This window comes from Phyllosticta citriasiana, assembly GCF_038021145.1.
Source record: "Phyllosticta citriasiana strain CBS 120426 chromosome Unknown IWZ02scaffold_14, whole genome shotgun sequence".
NCBI classification, from domain to species: domain Eukaryota; kingdom Fungi; phylum Ascomycota; class Dothideomycetes; order Botryosphaeriales; family Phyllostictaceae; genus Phyllosticta; species Phyllosticta citriasiana.
In genome coordinates, this window is record NW_027117291.1 from 885,601 (window position 1) to 903,885 (window position 18,285).

Below are 18,285 nucleotides of genomic sequence, written 5' to 3' on the forward strand. Positions count from 1 at the left end.
CCTACCACATCTCGCTTTATAGTTAGCCTCGCTCCAACATGCATATACACTGACCAAAGTCGTCGATTTCCGGAAGAGAAGAGAAGATGTTTGGACGACGCCCTGGTTCCAATACTGTGCTTATGCGGCGTCGCCATGTCGGGAACAAGAATTTTGGCGACGGATGGTAGCGTGGCAAGCTCTTGTTTGTTGCGGATATGATGTTTTGATGGGCAGAAAGCATGAAGCACAATGGAACAAACAGCCTTGCTAGGTTCTCGGAGATACTCATAGGAACGTAGACTGCGTTTTGATTTTTGACTGGGAAGAAGAGAGAACAAACAGGGAAGCGAAACTCGTCCTGATAGAGAAATCAAAAGCAACCTTTAGACCCCACGTGGAAAGCAAAGACTGAAAAAGAAACCAGAAACATGCTCAGACCCGAAAATCACCGACGGACAAAACGGGAAGCCAATGCCTTCCTGGGTGCCTTTCCACCCATGAATCTCCTCGTCCGCCCACCGAACAAGCCGCTCGGCGTAGTGCGGTACGAGCCGGTAAGATTCGAGCCAGTGCGAGCCTCGTCATCTGCATCAATGTCGCTCTCCTCGCCGTCCTTATTCTTGTTCTCGAACCAAATTTTGGCATCACCCACCCAAGTCTCAACCTCGTCGATGCCGTCGTGAGAGCTGGTCCACTTTCCATCTCTCTGCTTCTTCGCGAGGCGTCGGGCGACCTCGTTGGCCTCACTCAGAGACACGAGCTTCCTCTTTGCTTGGCCAGCTCTCTCGTACGAACCCATGCGCTCCTTGACCATGTTCCACATCTTCGATTCCCTGCTCGGCTCCTTTTTGCCTTTCTGCTCGCCAACGAATTTCTCAGGCGAACGGTTGACAATCTGGTCGTTTTGCACGACGGAGATGATTTGTGAACCCCAAGGGCTGGACGGGTCGCGAAGCAGTTGTGGAGGATCCTTGAAGCATTCGCTCATATGCGCGTCCCACGCCATTTCAGCTGGAGTACGACCTGTCGCATTTTCACGATGCAGAAGCTCTGGACTGCGATCCAGGATACTGTTGGCCAAGCGCAGATGTTGGTTGCGGAAGACAATGTGAAGGGGTGTGTCGCCAGCTCCGTTGACCATTTCGAGTTCTTCGAGGGCAGGGGAAAAATCCAGAATGACATTCAGCATCTTGACATCGCGATCCGAGTCAGCGGCGCGGCTTTCGAGCCATTGGGAGAGCGGGGTGCTGCCTCCACATTCGGTGGCGCTGCGCTCAGTAACGAAGTTAGGCAAGAGGCGGCGGTCAAGCAGGCCAACCATCTTGGAGAGTTGGTGGGGCCGATATTCCTTGTCACCCACTGCGTAGGGTTCACGTTCCAAGAGGGTGTGAAGCAGATTGTTTCCGTCCTTGTCGCGAGTTGTTTGGTCGGCACCGGCTTCGATGAGAGCACGAGAGACGGCGTAGCGACCGAGGCGGAAGGCGAGATGGAGAGGGGTCAGACCAGAAGCTGGTGATTTGGTCTTCAAAGACTTGGGAACAGCGTCAATAATGTACTTGATCAGCCTGATACTTTCCCGGATGGGAACGTCCGCGATGATAACGCAGTGGAGAACAAGGTCGCGCCTCGTTCCCAGCCAGCCCTTGATGCTCTTGTCCAATCCGCCTTGCGCCTGGGCAAGATACTGCACTCGCTTGTCTTCCTTGTGCGCCTCGGCAAATTCGTGGTACCACCTCGCAGGGCTGTCACTCAAAAACAGCTCCAGAGAATCAAGGTTTCCCGATTTGGCGGCTTGAAGAAGGGGCGGGTGCAGAAACTGGACCTTTGGCACGCTGACTTCCCGTCCAGCAGCCGCCCAGTCAGCACGCTTCGTACCGTGGACTGAAAGGCCTTGGTAGTACTTGGGCTTCTCAGTGACTTCGACGCCGCTGGTCTTGACGAGCTCTTCCAAGGGGATGCCTGAGCCGGTCTTCTTGATGATCTCAGCAAGACAGCGGGTTCTTCCATTCCTGATTGCAAAGGTCAAGTCGGCTTCGTCGACCCTGAAGAAGCGTTGCTCTCCATCCTCGACCTTTTGATACTGCTTGGCATACTCGTTGCCCCACGCCAGCAGAGTCTTGAGTAAGTCGAGATCGTCTTTGAGAATGGCGTATTGCAAAAGACCCAGAACACCAGCACGAGACCATTCTCCAGATGCAGGATGCGATTTTAGCCCAAGCGAGGAAGTGCCATCATCGTCCAGTTGGACCTCGAAAACATTGTAAGCCCACTCGAAAAACTCGAGAGGAGACGTGTGGCTCCTGACTGCAGTCGCAACCTCGCCGACGTTTTCGATGGTAAACTGGTCATCGAGAATCTTGACGTCGAGCCTGATGTTTCCTCCATCATCGTCATCAGTCTCGCTTGCCTGGCTTGACTCGTCATCGGCCATGTCGTAGCGCTGCTGAGCTTCTTCAGTCTTGGGCTTGTACTGGAATTTTGAAATCTCAAGGATTCCTTTGGCCGTCTCGAGGTGTCCGCGCAAAACAGCAATGTGGAAAGGACTGGCTCCCCTGGAGTCCTTGACGGCGATCTTGAGTGGGAACTGGTCGCCACGTTCGCCCCAGAAGCTCAATGTAAGCTTCTTGATCGTGGACAAGTCGCCGTGCCAAGCTGCCTCGTATCTGAGCAAACGTTAGAGCAACCCACATATAGACCCTGCCACGGCACTTACAGCTGAATATATCCCTCCGCCATCTTCGGGTCTAGATTTGGCACCTGGAACGAGAAGATGACTTCGAAAGGCTTTTCCTTTTGGTCGGGTGAGCTTCCGAAAAGTCCAAACGCATTTTTCCTTTCCCGAGTTGGCTTTTCGATTTCGGGGTGGAGCTCGTAGAAAGTTTTGGCACCCTTTCCAACAAGAGCTTTTTCGACCGCTTCGAACTCTGCAATGAGACGGTTGATGGCTTGCTGCTTTTCCTCAAGGCCCTCTTGCTCTTGAGGCTTGGAATTGTTCTTGCGATCCAATTCGGCCTCATAATTGGCAATGGCTTGCTGGACTGTCATCACCGCGATCCATTGCTGATAACTTCCATCCTTGAAGGGAGTGATGTGATCTTCTCCGTCTCCTTCAAACGTAAGCTTCGGTTCTTTCGATTGCGCGGGAGTCGTGGGCTTGTAATCTCTCAATTCCTCCAACTTTCGACGCACAACGTCGATCAGCGCAAGACCGTGGGAGTTCTTGCGTCTGTATTCCCACTCAATCACTTGCCACCCCTCATGAGCAATCGTGTTGGGATCAGCACCGCAATCAAGAAGCTTCAGCGCGATGTTCGGCATTTCCGCCTTGACGGCCACAACGATCGGCTGATGAACGTGGGTGTGGAAGTTGCGCATATTTTTTTCAGGCGAATTGTTGTAACCTGAACTGTAGGTATCATCGGAATGCAGGGCCAGGTAGGCATCCATGAACTTGGTGAAGTCGATCTCTGGCGAAGCGCCAAGCTCGAGGAGGGTGGTAACAGTCGACGGTATCTTAGCCTCAATGGCAGAGAGAAGAGGAGTGAATGGGCTTGGGTCGTAGCGGCTCTTGTGAATGGAGAGGTGGTTGACGGCTCTTTGCGCCGCAGGTCTGTCATGTTCAATCAACTTGTTCAGGAACCTCGGATCGACAGCAGCGTAGCGGTGCAAGGCCGTAATGCCGTGCATGTCGGCTTGAGCTGGAGAAGCACCGAGGTCAAGCAAAAGTTGGACGATTTCTTCGGCTTTCTCGAAAGGAAGACAGTGGGCAAGGACAAGAGTGAGGATCGCAGCTCGGGGGGTCTTGTCGCGAGGGTGGAAAAGCTTGACAGGCAACAGGACGTCGGCTCCAAAGTTCTGAACAAGCTCCTTGACAACTTCGCAGTGGCCGTTGACTATGGCGAGGTGCAGTGGCGAGCATGGCGTGTCCCAAGCCAAGACATTGACATCAAAGACGTCTGGATCTTCCTCATCATTGTCTTCAGGCATGTTGTCGCCCTCGGCCGGTTCCTCGCTCTTCTTCAGCTTGACGTATGATCCTGTCGTTGCTGACTTCATCTCCACATCATCATCCTCATCGTCAGAATCAATGATGTCAATGTCTTCGTCTTCTTCGTCTGCCTCGGCCATGGAGTCCTCCAACGCCTGGGTACCGGTGGCTTCCTTTTTGGCTGCGAATCTTTCTTGTTTGCGGAGATCCTCTTTCTGGGCTTCTTCCTCTTCGTTCTGCTCGCTTCTGATCAGGAGAGTCTTGACCATCTCAACGTTGCCGCGAGCGGCTGCAATGTGGAGTGCAGTCCGACCGTCGGCGACACGAGCAACCATGCGAGCACCAGCATCGACAAGAGCTTGGACAATCTCGGGAGTGGAGGAGGTACAAGCCAGTTGCAGAGGAGTTCGACCAGTGTAGTCACGACAGTTTGGATCGGAGCCCTCCTGTGCGAGCCAGTCCTGCACATGTTCAAGGTCGCCGTCGACGATCGCTTGGCAGAGGCGTGCCGTGTTGCCGACGTAGGCCATCTCGGTCCAATCGTCGTCGGTGAGAGGATTGAAGCTGCCAATTGTCTGGCGACCCGGGTCGTCCTTGATGAAGGAGATTTCGCCGGAGATGTAAATCCTGCTTTCCTTTTCGGCCACCTCCTCTTCCTCAACAGTCTGGGGCTTTGGGCAGTATCCGCAGCAGTCGTGGATGACATCGTCAACATCACCGAAGAATGCGGGATGGCGATGGAGATGCACTTCACGGTCCTTGGGCTTGTTCCACTCGGCGTTCAAGAGCAAGTCTTTGGTGTAGAGCAGCTTCTCAATCTTGCGAGCATGAAACTTTTCGCCGTAGGGAATCGTGAAAGTGTGGTAGTCGGAGACTTCCTCCTCGTCGACCCATTCGGCAACTTCGTCTTCGTGGTCGTCTTTGATGTTGCCTGAGAGAGCTCTGGCATAGGGGTTGTAGCGGTTGATGGGAGGTCGGCCTCGCTCTCGCCGTCTTTGGTCCATGTATGAATCCCTATCGGTCGATGTGGGGAGCTTCTCGAGCACCAGAAGCCTTGCGAGACCCAAAGTGCGTGCGAAGTTGCGCTCAAAAATGGTGGGATCAATCCTGGACCGGTCCATCTGAGGCCAGTGCACTTCAAAGCCCCTGTGAGAGTATTTGGACAAGCGATTTTCGTAGGATGGCGAGCGTCGACTCAGATCAATGGTGTTGACTTGGGTCATGTACGCGGCCAAGGCCCTTGGCGATGCATAGACCTGCTCACCATCGTAGGCAACGCAAGAGCAGTCGACGTCGAAGCCGGTCAGGATTTCGGCGACAGACTTGTAGATGCGAAGCACAATCTGTACGTGGCGGGTGGGATACTGGCTGGCGATTGTGATGGCATGCTTGGTCCTGATGGTAGTCGTCTCCTCCAAGATGGCGTCTTTGATCTTTGCCTCGATCTGCCTAATCTTGTCGATTGCCTGCGCTTCGTCGAGGCCGTAGATGAAGAGGTCAACGTCTGAGGCCGGGGCAACAACGTCATGATAGTAGCGGCGAAGAGAGCGTTTGGATCCAGTGTATTCGTCGGGGACTGGTAGAAGTGAAGTGACAACGGAACTTCCGGCCTGAGGTTGATCAGTATGGACACGATTCGAAGATTGGAGAATACACGTACCGCAACGACGTTGGTCCAGTCCATCTCAGAAAGAGACGACTCGGAGAAGAGGTTGAAGTTTGTCTGAAATTCTTGAAAGTTTTGCACGACGGCAGGGGCGCCGTTTGACTTTCGTTCGTCAGCGGCAAGCGGCATCAAGTACTTGTCTGTTTCCTCGGCCGACTCTGCGGCGAGGTTGCGGGCCCGGATCTTGAGGTCTTTTTCATGACCGGCAAAAATTGGCGTGATGTTCAGGTGGTTATCGGCCAGCAGGGGGTTTTGTGGCTGTTGCGCAAAGACTTCTCTGATCTTGGAGTCGTACTGCTGAAATGGGGCCAGGAGTTGGGGCATTGGGGTGTCGGGGTGAGCTGCCACATGCGAGATGAAGTCGGCATGCTTGACAGGCACGTCGGGAAGCATTGTGTCGTAGAGTGTGGCCATTGCGAAGAGATTGGGCGAGGGATCGAGGGAGGGAAAGGGTGGTGGTGGTGGTGGTGTGGGATGGGACAGGTTCGAAACGAGGCGAGTTTGGTTGACGAATGTGCCCGGTTGAACGGGAAGAGAGGGCGATGAGGATGGCAATGCAAACGAAGCAGACAAAGAGCAGTTAAATAGGAAGACGCGTTTGTCGCGTCGCGCAGCTACGCGCATCACGTGTAGTGATCTGGGATGGACGTTCTAGGCAGCAGGGCCCTGGTCTAGCCGCATTGGGGCTGGTGGGAGGAGTGTGCGTCGACAACACCAGGCAACATGAACATCCAAGGCGCCCTTGCCTGCTCCGGCATCGATGGATGGAATTCCGTTACCGCTCACCGGCTCATCTTCGCCGCTTGCCGTCACCGCAGTTCCACTTGACGGCACCTGTCACCCTCCTGCAACTTGCCGCTAGCTTTGACAAACACCATGGCAAACACATATGTATGGAACAACACAACTCACCGAAGGAAATCAGAATTTCAGAGATTGGAATCCTTTGCTGATTCGTGTCCGGGTGTAGCCAACCAGCACCATCTAATGATTTTTGTCCTATCCTTTCTCAACTTCCATCCTGACCCTCGCAAGAAAACTATCGCTGCATCATTGCCAGTCTGGCTGGATGGATACCTGCGTGATGGCTTTCCTCAGCCTCTTCGGCCGCCCCATCGAACTGAGGAGCATCGTTGCCACCTGCACCCTGCTTTCTATGCGCGCGCTTCTTCTCCTTCTCTTCCTGCTCGAATCGACGTTTGCGCTGCTCATTGAGCCTTTCATTCTTGCACTGGATGCGCTCCTTGCGGGCTTCGGTATTCCCGCCGCCACCGGCACTGGGGAAATCTCATGTCAGCATCATGGGCGGATGTTTGCTATCAGATGTACTCACGTCAACTCGACATTGATCTTTCTTGTCTTGCCCTTGCCAGCATCGAACAGCGAATGGTGGTACAGCTTCAAGCAGCTCTTCATGTAGTCATACCGGTCGAACTCGATAAAGGCAAAGCCCTTGGACTTCTTGTTGTCGTCCCGCATGGGTGCCCGGATCGAGATGGGATGGACCTTTTCAAAGTGCTTGGCCACAGCTTCGGCATTGGCAGTGTACGGTAGATTGCCTGCGAGAGAATAGATTATTAGCTCAACTTCAAGACCTTCGCAAATAAACAGTCATACCGATGAAGCAAATGAAGCGCGACTTTGGCTTGCCATTCTCATCCAATTCTCCATCCTGCGCGTCGTTCTCATTCTGTTGGTCTTGCGCGGGCTCCTCCTGCGCATCATCTTTTGGTTCCGCAGGGATCTCGGATTGAGCTGCCTCGCCATCGTTCTTCTTGCGCTTCTTCTTGTCCTTCTTCTCGGCCTTTTCTTCCTCGGTCTTGCTCGACTTCCCCACGGGCGCAGATTCGTCGTCCGTCTCGTCGTGCTTTCTCTTCTTCGACTTCTTGGTCTTTTCAGATTTCTCGGCCTTTTTGGACTTGTCAGGCGCGTCCTCTTGTGTGTCAACCTCCGCCTCGTCGATTTCCTTCTTCTCGGCCTTTTTCTTGTCCTTCTTTTCTTTCTTGTCCTTCTTCTCGCTCTTCTCCTTCATTTCCAGTTCTCGCCTCTCCCTCCGGCGCGCCTTTGAATTTTTGTGCTCAGAAGCGGCATCCTGGGTGGCTTCGGTCGGGAGAGCGACAAAGTCGGCGCCAGTGTCGAGAGGAGCGGAACTAGTTGCGGCAGATTCGGAGTTGGTGTCGAGAGATTGGGCGGCAGAAGCCTCGGCTTCTTTGCGTTTCGACTTCCTTTCCTTCTTCTCCTTCTTTTCGGAGCGCTCCTTCTTGCTCTTCTTCTCGGGCTTTTCGGACTTGGACATTTTTGAGACGCGTCGAAAAAGTGGTGTTGGGAAAGAGCGCGTCGGGTGGTCGGGACCCAATGTTAATCGAGAAATTAAGTGGGTTTTGCCGGCAGAACTCCGTTCGCACTGACACCGCCTTCACCCACACGCTCCAGCCAGAGCTGCCCACACACCGATCTTCGTCTCCGCATAGCACAGCGCGCCACGACACCTGCCCGCCATGCAGGCCGTACGGTTTTCAGCGCGAAAATTGCATCCTCTGCGAAGACCGTTGCTGTTGTCCAGTGCCCTCCTTCAAGCTCCGAAACCTCGTCCGTTCACCCGCAACTCGCAGCTCCTCTTGGTCGTGTCTCCAGCCAATCCACGGCCGCAATTGCCCTTCCTGCACCCCGCCGCGACCGAGTTTCGAAGTCGACAGAACGGTGGCCAATGGCAATTATCCAGATTTCTTACAACTGAAAGAAAGGCCAAGTGGAAATACAATGCCTGGATAACAACTCGAACACTTGTCATCTGCGTTGTTGCTACCGTCTTCTTTGGCGTGGCACAATACGGCATTTTCCAGGAAAGGCTCGAGCGGGATAGGCCAACGCCCCGCGAATGGACCCCATTGACCCGTTGGATCTATCGGGATGCGCGCGGCGTAGATGACCCGGCATGGTCGATGATAGGCATGGGCGATCCTGTCGTTGCTGGACGGCGCTACAAGGAATGTGTCAAGCGACTGGAGGACCCGGAGATTGATGGCCAAGACGTGAAGGAGCAAGATGATATTCCCGTGAAACTGCTCGGCATGGGTAAAATGGGCATGGACATCGAGGCAAAGAGCGAGCCCTGGCGGCGCGGGTACCACGAGGTGCTAATGAGCCTTGGACGCTGTGCCGAAGCGCTTGACACTTGGGTTACAGACAAGAAACGGTTGATTGTCTTCCCTCCTGCAATGGTCATAGGGCCCGACAACCCGAACCCCCTGCCTGTGCCGCCCGGAGCGCCCGAAGCGCCGCGAGTGGAGGACTGCAGGCCAGCTTTCGCGCCGCCAGAAGACTTTTACATCAAGATACTTACCACCAAGGGATTCAATGCCCGCCAGCGCATTGAGGCGGCAAATAGACTTGCAGACTTTTTCGTTAAAAAGGGGCGCACACAGGAAGCCGACACCCTGTACCAATGGGCGCTTGATATTGCAAAATCCGCCATCCCCGAGGGCGACAGTATTATCAACAAGAGCGGCATCATCTCAGAAAAGGCACAGTACGTGACCAGCAACATCCTCTCCACAGCCAAAGAATACGCCGCACACAAAGCACGAGCCGGCGACGTCGGTCAAGCCCTCCCGATGCTCATCTCCATCCTGCGCGCTCGCCGCCAAGCACCCCAAGGCCCTGAACCAAACCTCAACGCCTCCAATGACAACGGCGACTTCGTTACCACATTCCTCTGGTTCATCCGCGAGAACGAGTACCCGCCGCCGCCGCCGACGGGCGACGAGCCACTGCAGCGCACATCGGCCAGCCTGTGCGACGACGCCGAAGTGATGACTCTGATTGGCGAGATCCTGTACGCGACGTCGGCGTCTTCGCGCGAAAAGGGGCTCAAGTGGACGCGCCAGGCCATCGCCGACGCCGAGCTGGCCATGAACATTGGCAACCTCGACGACGACCAGCGCGTCAAGTGCCGCAACTGCATGCTCGCCGGCCGCCACAACCTCGAGAAGATGGTGCAGCAGCTGGTCCGCATCGAGGAAGAGAGGGCAGCCAAGCACAGCGGTGACGCGGCTGCTACCGGCCAGAGCAGCAGCTGGTGGTGGCCTTGGGGTAAAGTCAATGGCAAGAGCAGCGAGCAGGTCTTGGCCGAACTGAACCAGGAGTTGCTGGATAACCGGCATTGGATGGTGCGCGGGGAGAGAGACGCAGCGGCAGAGGAGTACAAGTCGATGCGGTCCAAGAACCCGCTCTCTGGTACGCTGCTGTTCAGTACCTAGTCCGCTCTGATACTGCCAGCCATGGGCGTCGAGGGCGTATTGGGGGTCCAAGCTTGAGCGTGTTCATGTATCATGTTGTTGATTTACTACCTACTCCATGAACGACGGGTCACATGCACTGGCGAGGCGTTTGGCACGGTCATATCAAAGCCGGAGCTGGCCATTTCTGTGGCTGCGACGTTGATGATCAAAATTATCTCTTTCCCGTCTGGCAATGTACTTTCTTCGTCCCCTGTCATCCAAGCCACTCGGCGGTGACAAGACGCCTAAATCCAACCTCATCCCCCCTCTCCTATTCCTCTCCCGACGTCACCCCATCTCATCCCATCCCATCCCATCCCATCCGCCCTGGTGCGTCTAATCCACCTCATCACCCTCGTCGACCACCTCAGCCTTCTTCTCCCTAGTCTCCTTCTTAACCGCACCAATCAAACAACCACCCGTCGCCTCTCTAAAGTTGCGACATAGCACATCGAGACCCTCCTCATCGAGCTGCGCGACGTGGCGCACGGGGGCGTCGTGGCGGGCGTTGAAGATGGTCGTGTAATCCACGCGGGCCGTGCTCGGCAGGTCGTAGGGGGCCCGGAGCGGCTTCGCGGCGAAGACGTGGTCGAGGAGGTTGGCCTCGCCGGCGAGCGGGTCGGGTGGGTAGGGTGTTGTGTGGATGATGCCGCGTGAGCCTGGGGGCTCGCGCCGGTTGGCGGTGATGGTGCCTAGGGGGCCGAAGTCTTCGATGAAGCTGGGTGAGGGGTGGGGGTGTTAGGGGGGTGGTTTGGTTCGTTATGGTTTGGTTGAGGTAGGTGGTGAGGGGAGAGGGGGCGGCATACAGGCATGTGGAGTAGTCTTTGACGGAGTCCGTGATGACGCCGTAGGTGGTGATTTTCTCATCATTCTTCCAGATGGCGATGGTTTTGATGACCTTGGCGCGGGGGCGCGAGCGCGCGCGTTAGATCGCTCGTTGAATATCTCCCACAGCACGTTTATAGTCCGCTTACCTTGCCAACGCGGAAGAACTCTTCACGATCAGAAGGCTTGACGAGGCAGAGCGGCAAATCTGGCACCGTCATCAGCAGCTGGTCATCAAAACAGAGCAGAGGAAGAGCAAGGAACAGACCCTCAGGAGGCTCCCTCGGAATGCCGCCATGGACGCCGTTCGGTCGCTCGCTTTCGGATACCGCTGGTTCGACCATGGCAAGCGACTGCAAGTAAGCTGCTGCGGTAGGGAATATGGGACGGTTCAGGTGCGCCATGGCGCCTGTCCCTGGAGTAGCGAGTGTGTTGATACGTCTGGTAGCGATGGTGGTAGTGTGTTTGTTTGAGAGATAGTCGTCGCGGTGGTTGGAGTCCGGGTTCAGTTCAGTGACTTGCGGGGATATCGGCGTGGTTCCTCGTGGAGGTCGTCAGATGGGAAGGTGCAGTTCGAGAGCGCCGAGACTGCCAGGTCGACCAAGAATGGGTCGTCATTCAGTCGTCGTCGAAGTGACTTTGTGATTTGGAGAGAGCGGGTGATGTAGTCTAGGGCCCGTCTCAGGGTGAGTCGAATAAGCTTGAACATACATCATCTCTGTTACATATCTTTGATATCTTGTGTATATCTATCAGGCTTGACTGTCTATTTGACGTACTTTAAGCGCTTACGATAGGAAGCACTTTAAAGGAACAAAAATTGACAAGATAGTGATTAAAGCAAAAGAAGTATCCGAGGAAAGTAACTGTTGAAAGTCCAACTGCTGGTGGCTCACGTTCTCCCCAAAGTCCACAAAGTAGTCAATCTACACAAACGCAGGGTTGGTGAGTTCAAGCTAAAGTAGTAGTGCCATCACGCAGATACCCTCGCTCTTTCTAGCAGTATCCTCCTAATCCAGTTACAACACAATAGCATAAGAGAAGGGGGCTTAACATGTCAACCCCTAAGAACCCCCTACACGTGACGCGTCTACTTCCTTAAGCAGCAATTCGGTTTGCCGCTGTGAATTTAGATCTACCACTACGGAAGCGGCTCCACACTCTTGGCAGGCCTGCTGGTTTAAGGATGCTAGCCGCGTTGACGTCCATTTTCCGGCGCGAGAGGCAGCTAAACTCTGTCACCACTGCTTTACATCCCCTACCCACCACATTCACACACACGCATACAACTCAGCTCAGCTTATCTCAGGCCATCCATCCATCCATCCATCCATCTATCCTCTACACTCAACTCATTAATTTTTACCCTAACCTAAACACCTCCCACAAGTCACTCTTTCGCCGTAACACGCGACCCAGCATAACACAGACTGACTGACAGGCTCCAATCCTTATGTAGGGTGGGAGAAAAATTCGTACACCAGATGCAGGGGCCTGACGGGACCAAACCGGCCGGCAAGGCGCATGATCTAAAAGAGGGAGCGAATGGGCCAGCAGGGCAGAGGAGGCGAGGCGAGGCAAGTCAAGGCGGGGGCGGCTTCTCTGTATCATTGCTGCTGCGGCTGCGGCTGATGGGAGGGAGGAAGGGAGGCTGTGGTGCAGCCGTAGGTAGGTGTTTGTGTAGCGCCGTCATGTAGCTGGCTGTGACGTTTAATTGTTTGCTCTTTTGTGGGACAGACAGACAGATAGACAGATAGATAGACAGACAAACAGACAGCGTATTTGAAAGTTTAGTTTGAAGAGGATGATGACTTGTGTCTTTTTTTTTTTTTTTTTTTTTTTTTTTTTTTGATACGGCGTCATTTGTGTAGCTTTCTCATCAAGATGACGGGGCAGCGCGAAGAACATAGAGAGGAAAAGATGGAACGTGGTAGACTCCCGTCAAGGCTGCATGAAGCAATGCAGCAAGCCGACAGCCTGCATCATCATCATCATCATCCAGCAGAAGGGAGGAGCTGAAAGACGTTTCCAGCGCATCCATCCATCAACGCCGTGACGCACTCGCAAGCTTTCTGCCGGTCCTCGGACAATCCGACGCAGAAATGGGTACCTATGACCTCCTCACCTTGACAGGACAGCCTAAAGCTACATATGCGGCAAGGCAACAAACGAACCAACCAACCAACAAAACAAAACTAATGAACGGTAACATGACAGCGCAGTCCTGAATCGCGTGGGCCGTGATTCGCTGCCCCTCAGTCGCGCGCCCATCCGATCGCGACGTCTTCTCCCTTTTCCTCGGCCCCCCTCTCTTTCTCTCTCCATAGCCAGCTTCGCTCGCTCTCTCGCTCGTTTGCCGTAGAGACGCACCAGCATCCCAGCATAGGCAGCGAGCGCACTTCAGCTCAGCCCAGCACCACCGCACCTTACACCGACATCTGACGGCGTTTGACACACACACACACACACACATACACACACACACACATAACCTTTCAGCCACGGACGGGGGCGCTGAATCGGCTCAACAAGCTCAGAATTTGGAACGACAGGCTTAAGGCTCAGCGGTCCGGTGTGCGTATTGCAAATTGGGGGCGTTGGCTGTTGCAGTTGCGCGTGTGCGACGGTGGGCGTGGCGTACATGTAGGTAGTAGGTGGGTGGTAGACAGGCAGGCGTTGCGGGAGGGCTTTCCTTGAGCAGCGACTAAGGTACTGGATTGGTTGCGGTGAGCAGCGAGTCAAGTCGTCATCGAGTAGGTGAGTGAGGCTGTCGGTCACTGCTGCTGGAGCTCACTACTAACTACATGCTGGGGGTAAAAAGGTATAAAGATATGCCGGCATGAGTGGCCCGTCGGAAGGGTCCGGCTGGCTGACGGGGGTCAGCAACGCAATGCGACATGCGGTAAGATAGGGTAGGGCTGAGCCCGCAGCACGGCACGTTGGACACACACCGCAGCCTGCTTTCGTTGGATGAGAGGAGTTGCAACGTGCAATTGGATAGATGGATCGATGGATGGGGGGGGGGGGGGGGGGGGGGCACGCGAGGCCATCTTTGCGTCTGTTTCTTGTCAGTGTGGTGAAAAGGCCTGCGGCATATATACCGACGTCGAAGGCTTCGTAAAAACCTTCTTGCCTCTACATTCACTCCTCTGCGTTGAGCGCTGAAAGGAGAACCGCCCATCCACACAACACCAATCCTGTCTGTTGGTTAGTCTGTCGACACAGTAGCGCAGTGCCACGAAGCACCACCGCTTGGACATCCCATCACTCCACCCACCTGGTTCAAATGCTCTGCCGCTTCCTCGCCCACCAGGAGTCGCACTACGCCTACGCCTACGCCTACGCCGACGTCTGCATCCACCCGCATCCCGCTGGGTCCGCCACCATGTCGACACAGCCCGAAGTCCAACAGAAGCGCATCGACGAAGAAGAGAAAGGCCAAGATGGCAGCAGCAAAGCTCGAGAAGAAGCCTCAACTTCGCCAATGGCGCCCGACGCCACTCCATCCTCCACTTCCTTCAGTGCCTCTGGTGTAGGCAAGACCACCGGAGACGGAGCTGGCAACAAGGTGCCAGCAGCGGCGGTTGCAGGACCAGCGAGGATGATAGGACCGCAGGTCAAGGGAGCAGAGACGGCAGTGGGGAGGGGAAGGGCGAGCCAGAAACGCGCGCTGTCGGCACGGGCGTTGGATGTGGACTTGGTGAATTCGGGTATGTGATGTCTTTTCTCGGATTCCTCTTTTTTTGTTGTCAGGAGAAGGAACCAAAATGGATAGTCGATGAATTAACGTCCTTCATTGAATGGTTGACTGATGTTGGCCTACTGTAGCTGTGAGACGTCTGAATGCTCATCGTGTCGGGGCATAGACGACGAGACAGTTGAATTTTTCCATATGGAAGGGCCAGTCCTTGCTCAAGGGAGATGGAGATTGCAATGAGGAATGGTGCGGCGGGATGCAGGCCGTCTAGTAAGCCGTCTGGTAAGCCGTCGGCGACTGCACTTTGAGACATCTGCCGTGATGATGTTCGATCAACGCACAAGATGATTAGACGATCGGACGAAGGGACTAGGGACAAAATCAGGGCGGCAGCGGCGGCAGATGGTCCTACTGCAAGATGTCCAGGTTGACTTTATGCTACAAGATCAGACAATAAACTGTGCATGTCAAGAGCTGCACGCCGTTCGGTGTTCCGTCTGATTAAACCGGGGCTCCGTCTCGTTCAACAACGCCGCCCGGTGGTTCGGCTCCGTAACGGGTTTCCGTCCTCGGAAGAAGAAGCTCCTTTCGACTTGTATGGGCCAAAAGACGGCGCTATTCCGATCAGATTCGATCATCAACCAGACACCGCTGACAGTGAGGTGATACGGAATTTGTTAAAGCATTCAACGCGAGTACGGAGGAGACGGGCTCCTTTATCCCGAAGGACATCAGGTGCTGTGATGCGGAGCAGTGCCGGGCCCGCAACAACAGCTCACTCAGTAGTAAGTGTAGACAGGTTATATATCTGCGGTGGGCCCGGTAAAGGACGCAGAAGCTGAACCTGCAGCCACACGTGCGCATGTCTCTCATTGCCGCTCTGGCCATCACCGCACCCAAACTTGAGAGGAGGTGCACTGAGCATGACAATAGATAAACCCGTCTTGCGCTTTCAATTTTTCGGGATGATGATACTAACATGTGCTCAACTAGAGGTTTGTGCGGATTACTGCGGGTAAGCATGATAGGAACAGCAGAATGTAGTAGCAATCGCTCATGTCTAGTCCAGCTGTAAGTGCGTTCAAGGTGTCGGCATCGAGAAGCGCGACTTCTGCGCTCACTCTACGCGTAAGACAAAGCTTCTCTCCCCGATTTCTCAAAGTTCGCTAGTTCGCTGACGCGGATCTCTTCAAATGGAATTTTGCTCCAGCAATGCTGACTGCTACAGTGGATACTGCCACAATGAGCCTCAATCCGACTCCATCTGCGGTTAAGAATCTAAGCCGCCGACCGATTTGGATGGATAGAGTGTTGAAGCCGGTGTCTGACGGAGAAGCTCGTCTTGTAGATATCGTGTAAAACATATGGGATGAGATTGAAAAACACAAGCGTTGGATGCCATATTATTTCTTGCTTGCGAGCAGAATAGAGTGTCCATATTCGTAACGGGCCGACCAAGGGGACCAGGCCGGAATAAGAGGGGGGTGATTTTTGAGGGACAAGGAGACGAAGAAGATGGATTAGAAGAGGAAGAGAAGAATGCAGCATTAAAGAGTAAAGATGGGTGGGGTGGACGTGCAAGCTCCCTGCGCAAGCGGTTGCGCCATCCTACCTTCCAAACAAGGCACACCTGAACGCCCCACTCACCATTGCGACGACAACACACTTACGGGGAGATGGAGGGACGTTGAATTAGAAGTTAAACAACTACCGACACCGCACACATAGCAGCCAGGGGAGGGAAGCAAGACATTATTCTGATTTCTCTTCAACCACCATATTACATCCGAGTTTCGACAAGCGTCCACCACCGCCCCCTCTAGGCAGTCTGGTACGGCAACTGCGCATACGACAGATAGTACAGCAGTTCCTTCGAGTACTGGTCAGCCTGCCGGACAGGCTTGTAAGTCTTGGTTCTGCAGCCCTTCGGCTTGGCCTTGGCCTTGCTTTTGCTATCCCCCTTGACGCTCTCAAACCTGTCCTCGATCCAATTCAACCACACGCGCTGCCCGGCATACAACACCGGCACGTGCTGGACCCCCTCGAAATAGGCAAACTCCAAATCGAGCGCATCGCCGTATGTTTTGCAAGTCTCCTCGACGGTGGCCTTCGTGGCCTGCGCAGGCACGAACTGGTCCTTGGCGCCCTGCATGATGAGTAGCGGACCTGCGGGCTGGCGACGATAAAAGGTCCCCTCTTGCAGTAGGATGCGCTCGGCAGGGCCGTCCGGAGCGGCAAAGTCTTCGCGCAGCCAGAAACCAGAGGGGGCGGCGTCGGGTTCATTGAAAATCTCGCCAATGACGCTGTTGGCACCCTGCAGAGAGCGTGCTAGCTTGTAGCGAGCGAGGCCCGCCGGCGTGAAGATGGAAGTGAGCGGCGTGTTTGTCATGTACGAGGCGGCATGCCCAACGTGCGCGCCATAGGCGAACGTCCGGACGTAATTGGGTATGGTGAATGCTGGTTTTATCATCTCTGGTGTACCTCCAGGTGACGCGGGGACGGCGCCCAAGTAGTTTTTGGTCAGAAAGTCCTGGATAGGCTCTGGTGGATCTGGTTTTGAGACTGTCCAGTTATGCACAACCGTCGAGGCAGCCCACGCCGCAGACCCGCCCTGGCTTTGGCCCATGACAACGTATTCTTTGGAAAGCAGATCAGGGTACGCCGCGTGTGCCGCATGCGCTGCATATAAAAGGTCTTTTCCCTGCGCAGTGAACGTAACATACAAATGAGGTATTTCTTTCCCAGCGTGGGTCTTTGAGACACCCAAGCCAGCATAGTCAGGGCCCACAACAGCATAGCCCTGCAGTGCAAGCGTAAATGGCGCCGAATACTGGAACCAAAGATTTCGAATGTGGGATGGAGCAGCTTCAGCAAAGATGCCACTGGTGCCGTGTGCAAACGCTACAAGAGGGATTTTTTTGCTGGTGTCTTTCCCTTTGCTAGGTACTTCTCGTGGGAGATAAGGCCAGAGAATGTATGCTGAAGCTGGAATCAGGGAGCCGTTGAAGTCCAGGGTCTGGTAAATGATGCGTGAAAGCGCGACATTGGGCGGAGCGGTGTAGAGAGACACATTGGTGTAGTCCTCGACCTTGAGCAGGGAGCCAGGGGGTAGGAACGTGCTGTTACGGGGTATTTTCGTGTAAAATGGGTCCTCATTGACTGGCCCAGTTGCCCAGTTCGTGCGTTCAAAGTTGAGAGCAATGTTGACGTTATTGGCTGTCGATTCAGAGAGGCCGGCGGCTGCGATTTGCGATTCAGAGAGACGGAATTTCGAGTTCCAGTCCTCGCATTGTGGTCCTGGGATCCGCTGCTGCTGTGGCAGTCCCTGTCCTGCTGCCGGTGGTAGCCGGCCCCACAGAAGTACGTGAATAGCGAGTGCCCAGTAACTTGACGGAGGTTGCATTTTGCCCAATTGTTTTTGTAGACGGTTTGATTGACATCTCTTGCTGGGAAGTCTGGGAGCGGTTAATATATCGATATACTGCTAATGAGCAAAACTTATGCTTTTTCCCAGCTGTCAACCGAACGGCCATTACCGGTGATGTTGGCACGCGCGGAGCATCCGCGGAGCCATGGCAGATCAGGCTTGGGCGGGAGGGAAGCGGCAAAAGCATGTAGCCGTTCCGAAAACACCCTGGCTCGAGGTCCTACGCATGGTTGACCTTGACTTTCGGCCAGTTCGTTTGAAGACTCCAAAGATACGGCGATGACAGAAGTGCTTGGAAAAAGGTACTTTTAGGCCGGACTTCAGCATCAACAACTTACAAAGAAAAAACGCGAGCAGGACGGGAGAATGGTGGGGGATTACGTTGATTTCAGCCCTCTTATTTAGCCCGGCTAAGAAGGC

The 18,285-nt window shown here is 54.5% G+C and overlaps 5 protein-coding genes across 5 annotated transcripts; 1 reads left to right on the top strand and 4 right to left on the bottom strand.

The window, feature by feature from the left end:
• Nucleotides 1-231: 231 nt before the first annotated feature.
• On the bottom strand, nucleotides 232-6,113 carry IWZ02DRAFT_502187 (ankyrin repeat protein). The gene is made up of 3 exons (XM_066770296.1): nucleotides 5,631-6,113; nucleotides 2,696-5,580; nucleotides 232-2,645 (listed from the first exon to the last, which is right to left on the bottom strand). The coding sequence occupies exons 1-3, from the start codon at nucleotides 6,048-6,050 to the stop codon at nucleotides 428-430; spliced, it is 5,523 nt and encodes a 1,840-aa protein (XP_066619410.1). The 5' UTR covers nucleotides 6,051-6,113; the 3' UTR covers nucleotides 232-427.
• A 140-nt stretch (nucleotides 6,114-6,253) lies between these two features.
• IWZ02DRAFT_461334 (uncharacterized protein) lies at nucleotides 6,254-8,020 on the bottom strand. Its single transcript, XM_066768210.1, has 3 exons — nucleotides 7,254-8,020; nucleotides 6,970-7,195; nucleotides 6,254-6,913 (listed from the first exon to the last, which is right to left on the bottom strand). The coding sequence occupies exons 1-3, from the start codon at nucleotides 7,930-7,932 to the stop codon at nucleotides 6,676-6,678; spliced, it is 1,143 nt and encodes a 380-aa protein (XP_066619411.1). The 5' UTR covers nucleotides 7,933-8,020; the 3' UTR covers nucleotides 6,254-6,675.
• Nucleotides 8,021-8,134: 114 nt separating this feature from the next.
• On the top strand, nucleotides 8,135-9,895 carry IWZ02DRAFT_384363 (uncharacterized protein; the record flags this gene model as incomplete). The annotated part of the gene is made up of 1 exon (XM_066765330.1): nucleotides 8,135-9,895. The coding sequence occupies one exon, from the start codon at nucleotides 8,135-8,137 to the stop codon at nucleotides 9,893-9,895; it is 1,761 nt and encodes a 586-aa protein (XP_066619412.1).
• Nucleotides 9,896-10,252: 357 nt separating this feature from the next.
• Nucleotides 10,253-11,145, bottom strand: IWZ02DRAFT_493749 (uncharacterized protein; the record flags this gene model as incomplete). The annotated part of the gene is made up of 3 exons (XM_066769963.1): nucleotides 10,253-10,634; nucleotides 10,723-10,814; nucleotides 10,891-11,145. The coding sequence occupies 3 exons, from the start codon at nucleotides 11,143-11,145 to the stop codon at nucleotides 10,253-10,255; spliced, it is 729 nt and encodes a 242-aa protein (XP_066619413.1).
• Nucleotides 11,146-16,027: 4,882 nt separating this feature from the next.
• IWZ02DRAFT_82463 (Alpha/Beta hydrolase protein) lies at nucleotides 16,028-18,206 on the bottom strand. The gene has a single exon (XM_066771272.1). It carries the CDS (start codon nucleotides 17,839-17,841, stop codon nucleotides 16,258-16,260), a length of 1,584 nt encoding a protein of 527 aa, XP_066619414.1. The 5' UTR covers nucleotides 17,842-18,206; the 3' UTR covers nucleotides 16,028-16,257.
• Nucleotides 18,207-18,285: the final 79 nt, after the last annotated feature.

Excerpts from the sequence above, each read along its gene's own strand:
- IWZ02DRAFT_502187 (XM_066770296.1), bottom strand. The coding sequence starts at position 6,050 with ATGGCCACACTCTACGACACAATGCTTCCCGACGTGCCTGTCAAGCAT. Across the intron at positions 5,581-5,630 it reads ACTGGACCAACGTCGTTGCG|GCCGGAAGTTCCGTTGTCAC; the intron begins GTACGTGTATTC and ends GATCAACCTCAG. Across the intron at positions 2,646-2,695 it reads GCGGAGGGATATATTCAGCT|ATACGAGGCAGCTTGGCACG; the intron begins GTAAGTGCCGTG and ends ACGTTTGCTCAG.
- IWZ02DRAFT_461334 (XM_066768210.1), bottom strand. The coding sequence starts at position 7,932 with ATGTCCAAGTCCGAAAAGCCCGAGAAGAAGAGCAAGAAGGAGCGCTCC. Across the intron at positions 7,196-7,253 it reads GCGCTTCATTTGCTTCATCG|GCAATCTACCGTACACTGCC; the intron begins GTATGACTGTTT and ends ATTCTCTCGCAG. Across the intron at positions 6,914-6,969 it reads AAGATCAATGTCGAGTTGAC|TGCCGGTGGCGGCGGGAATA; the intron begins GTGAGTACATCT and ends AGATTTCCCCAG.
- IWZ02DRAFT_82463 (XM_066771272.1), bottom strand. The coding sequence starts at position 17,841 with ATGCAACCTCCGTCAAGTTACTGGGCACTCGCTATTCACGTACTTCTG.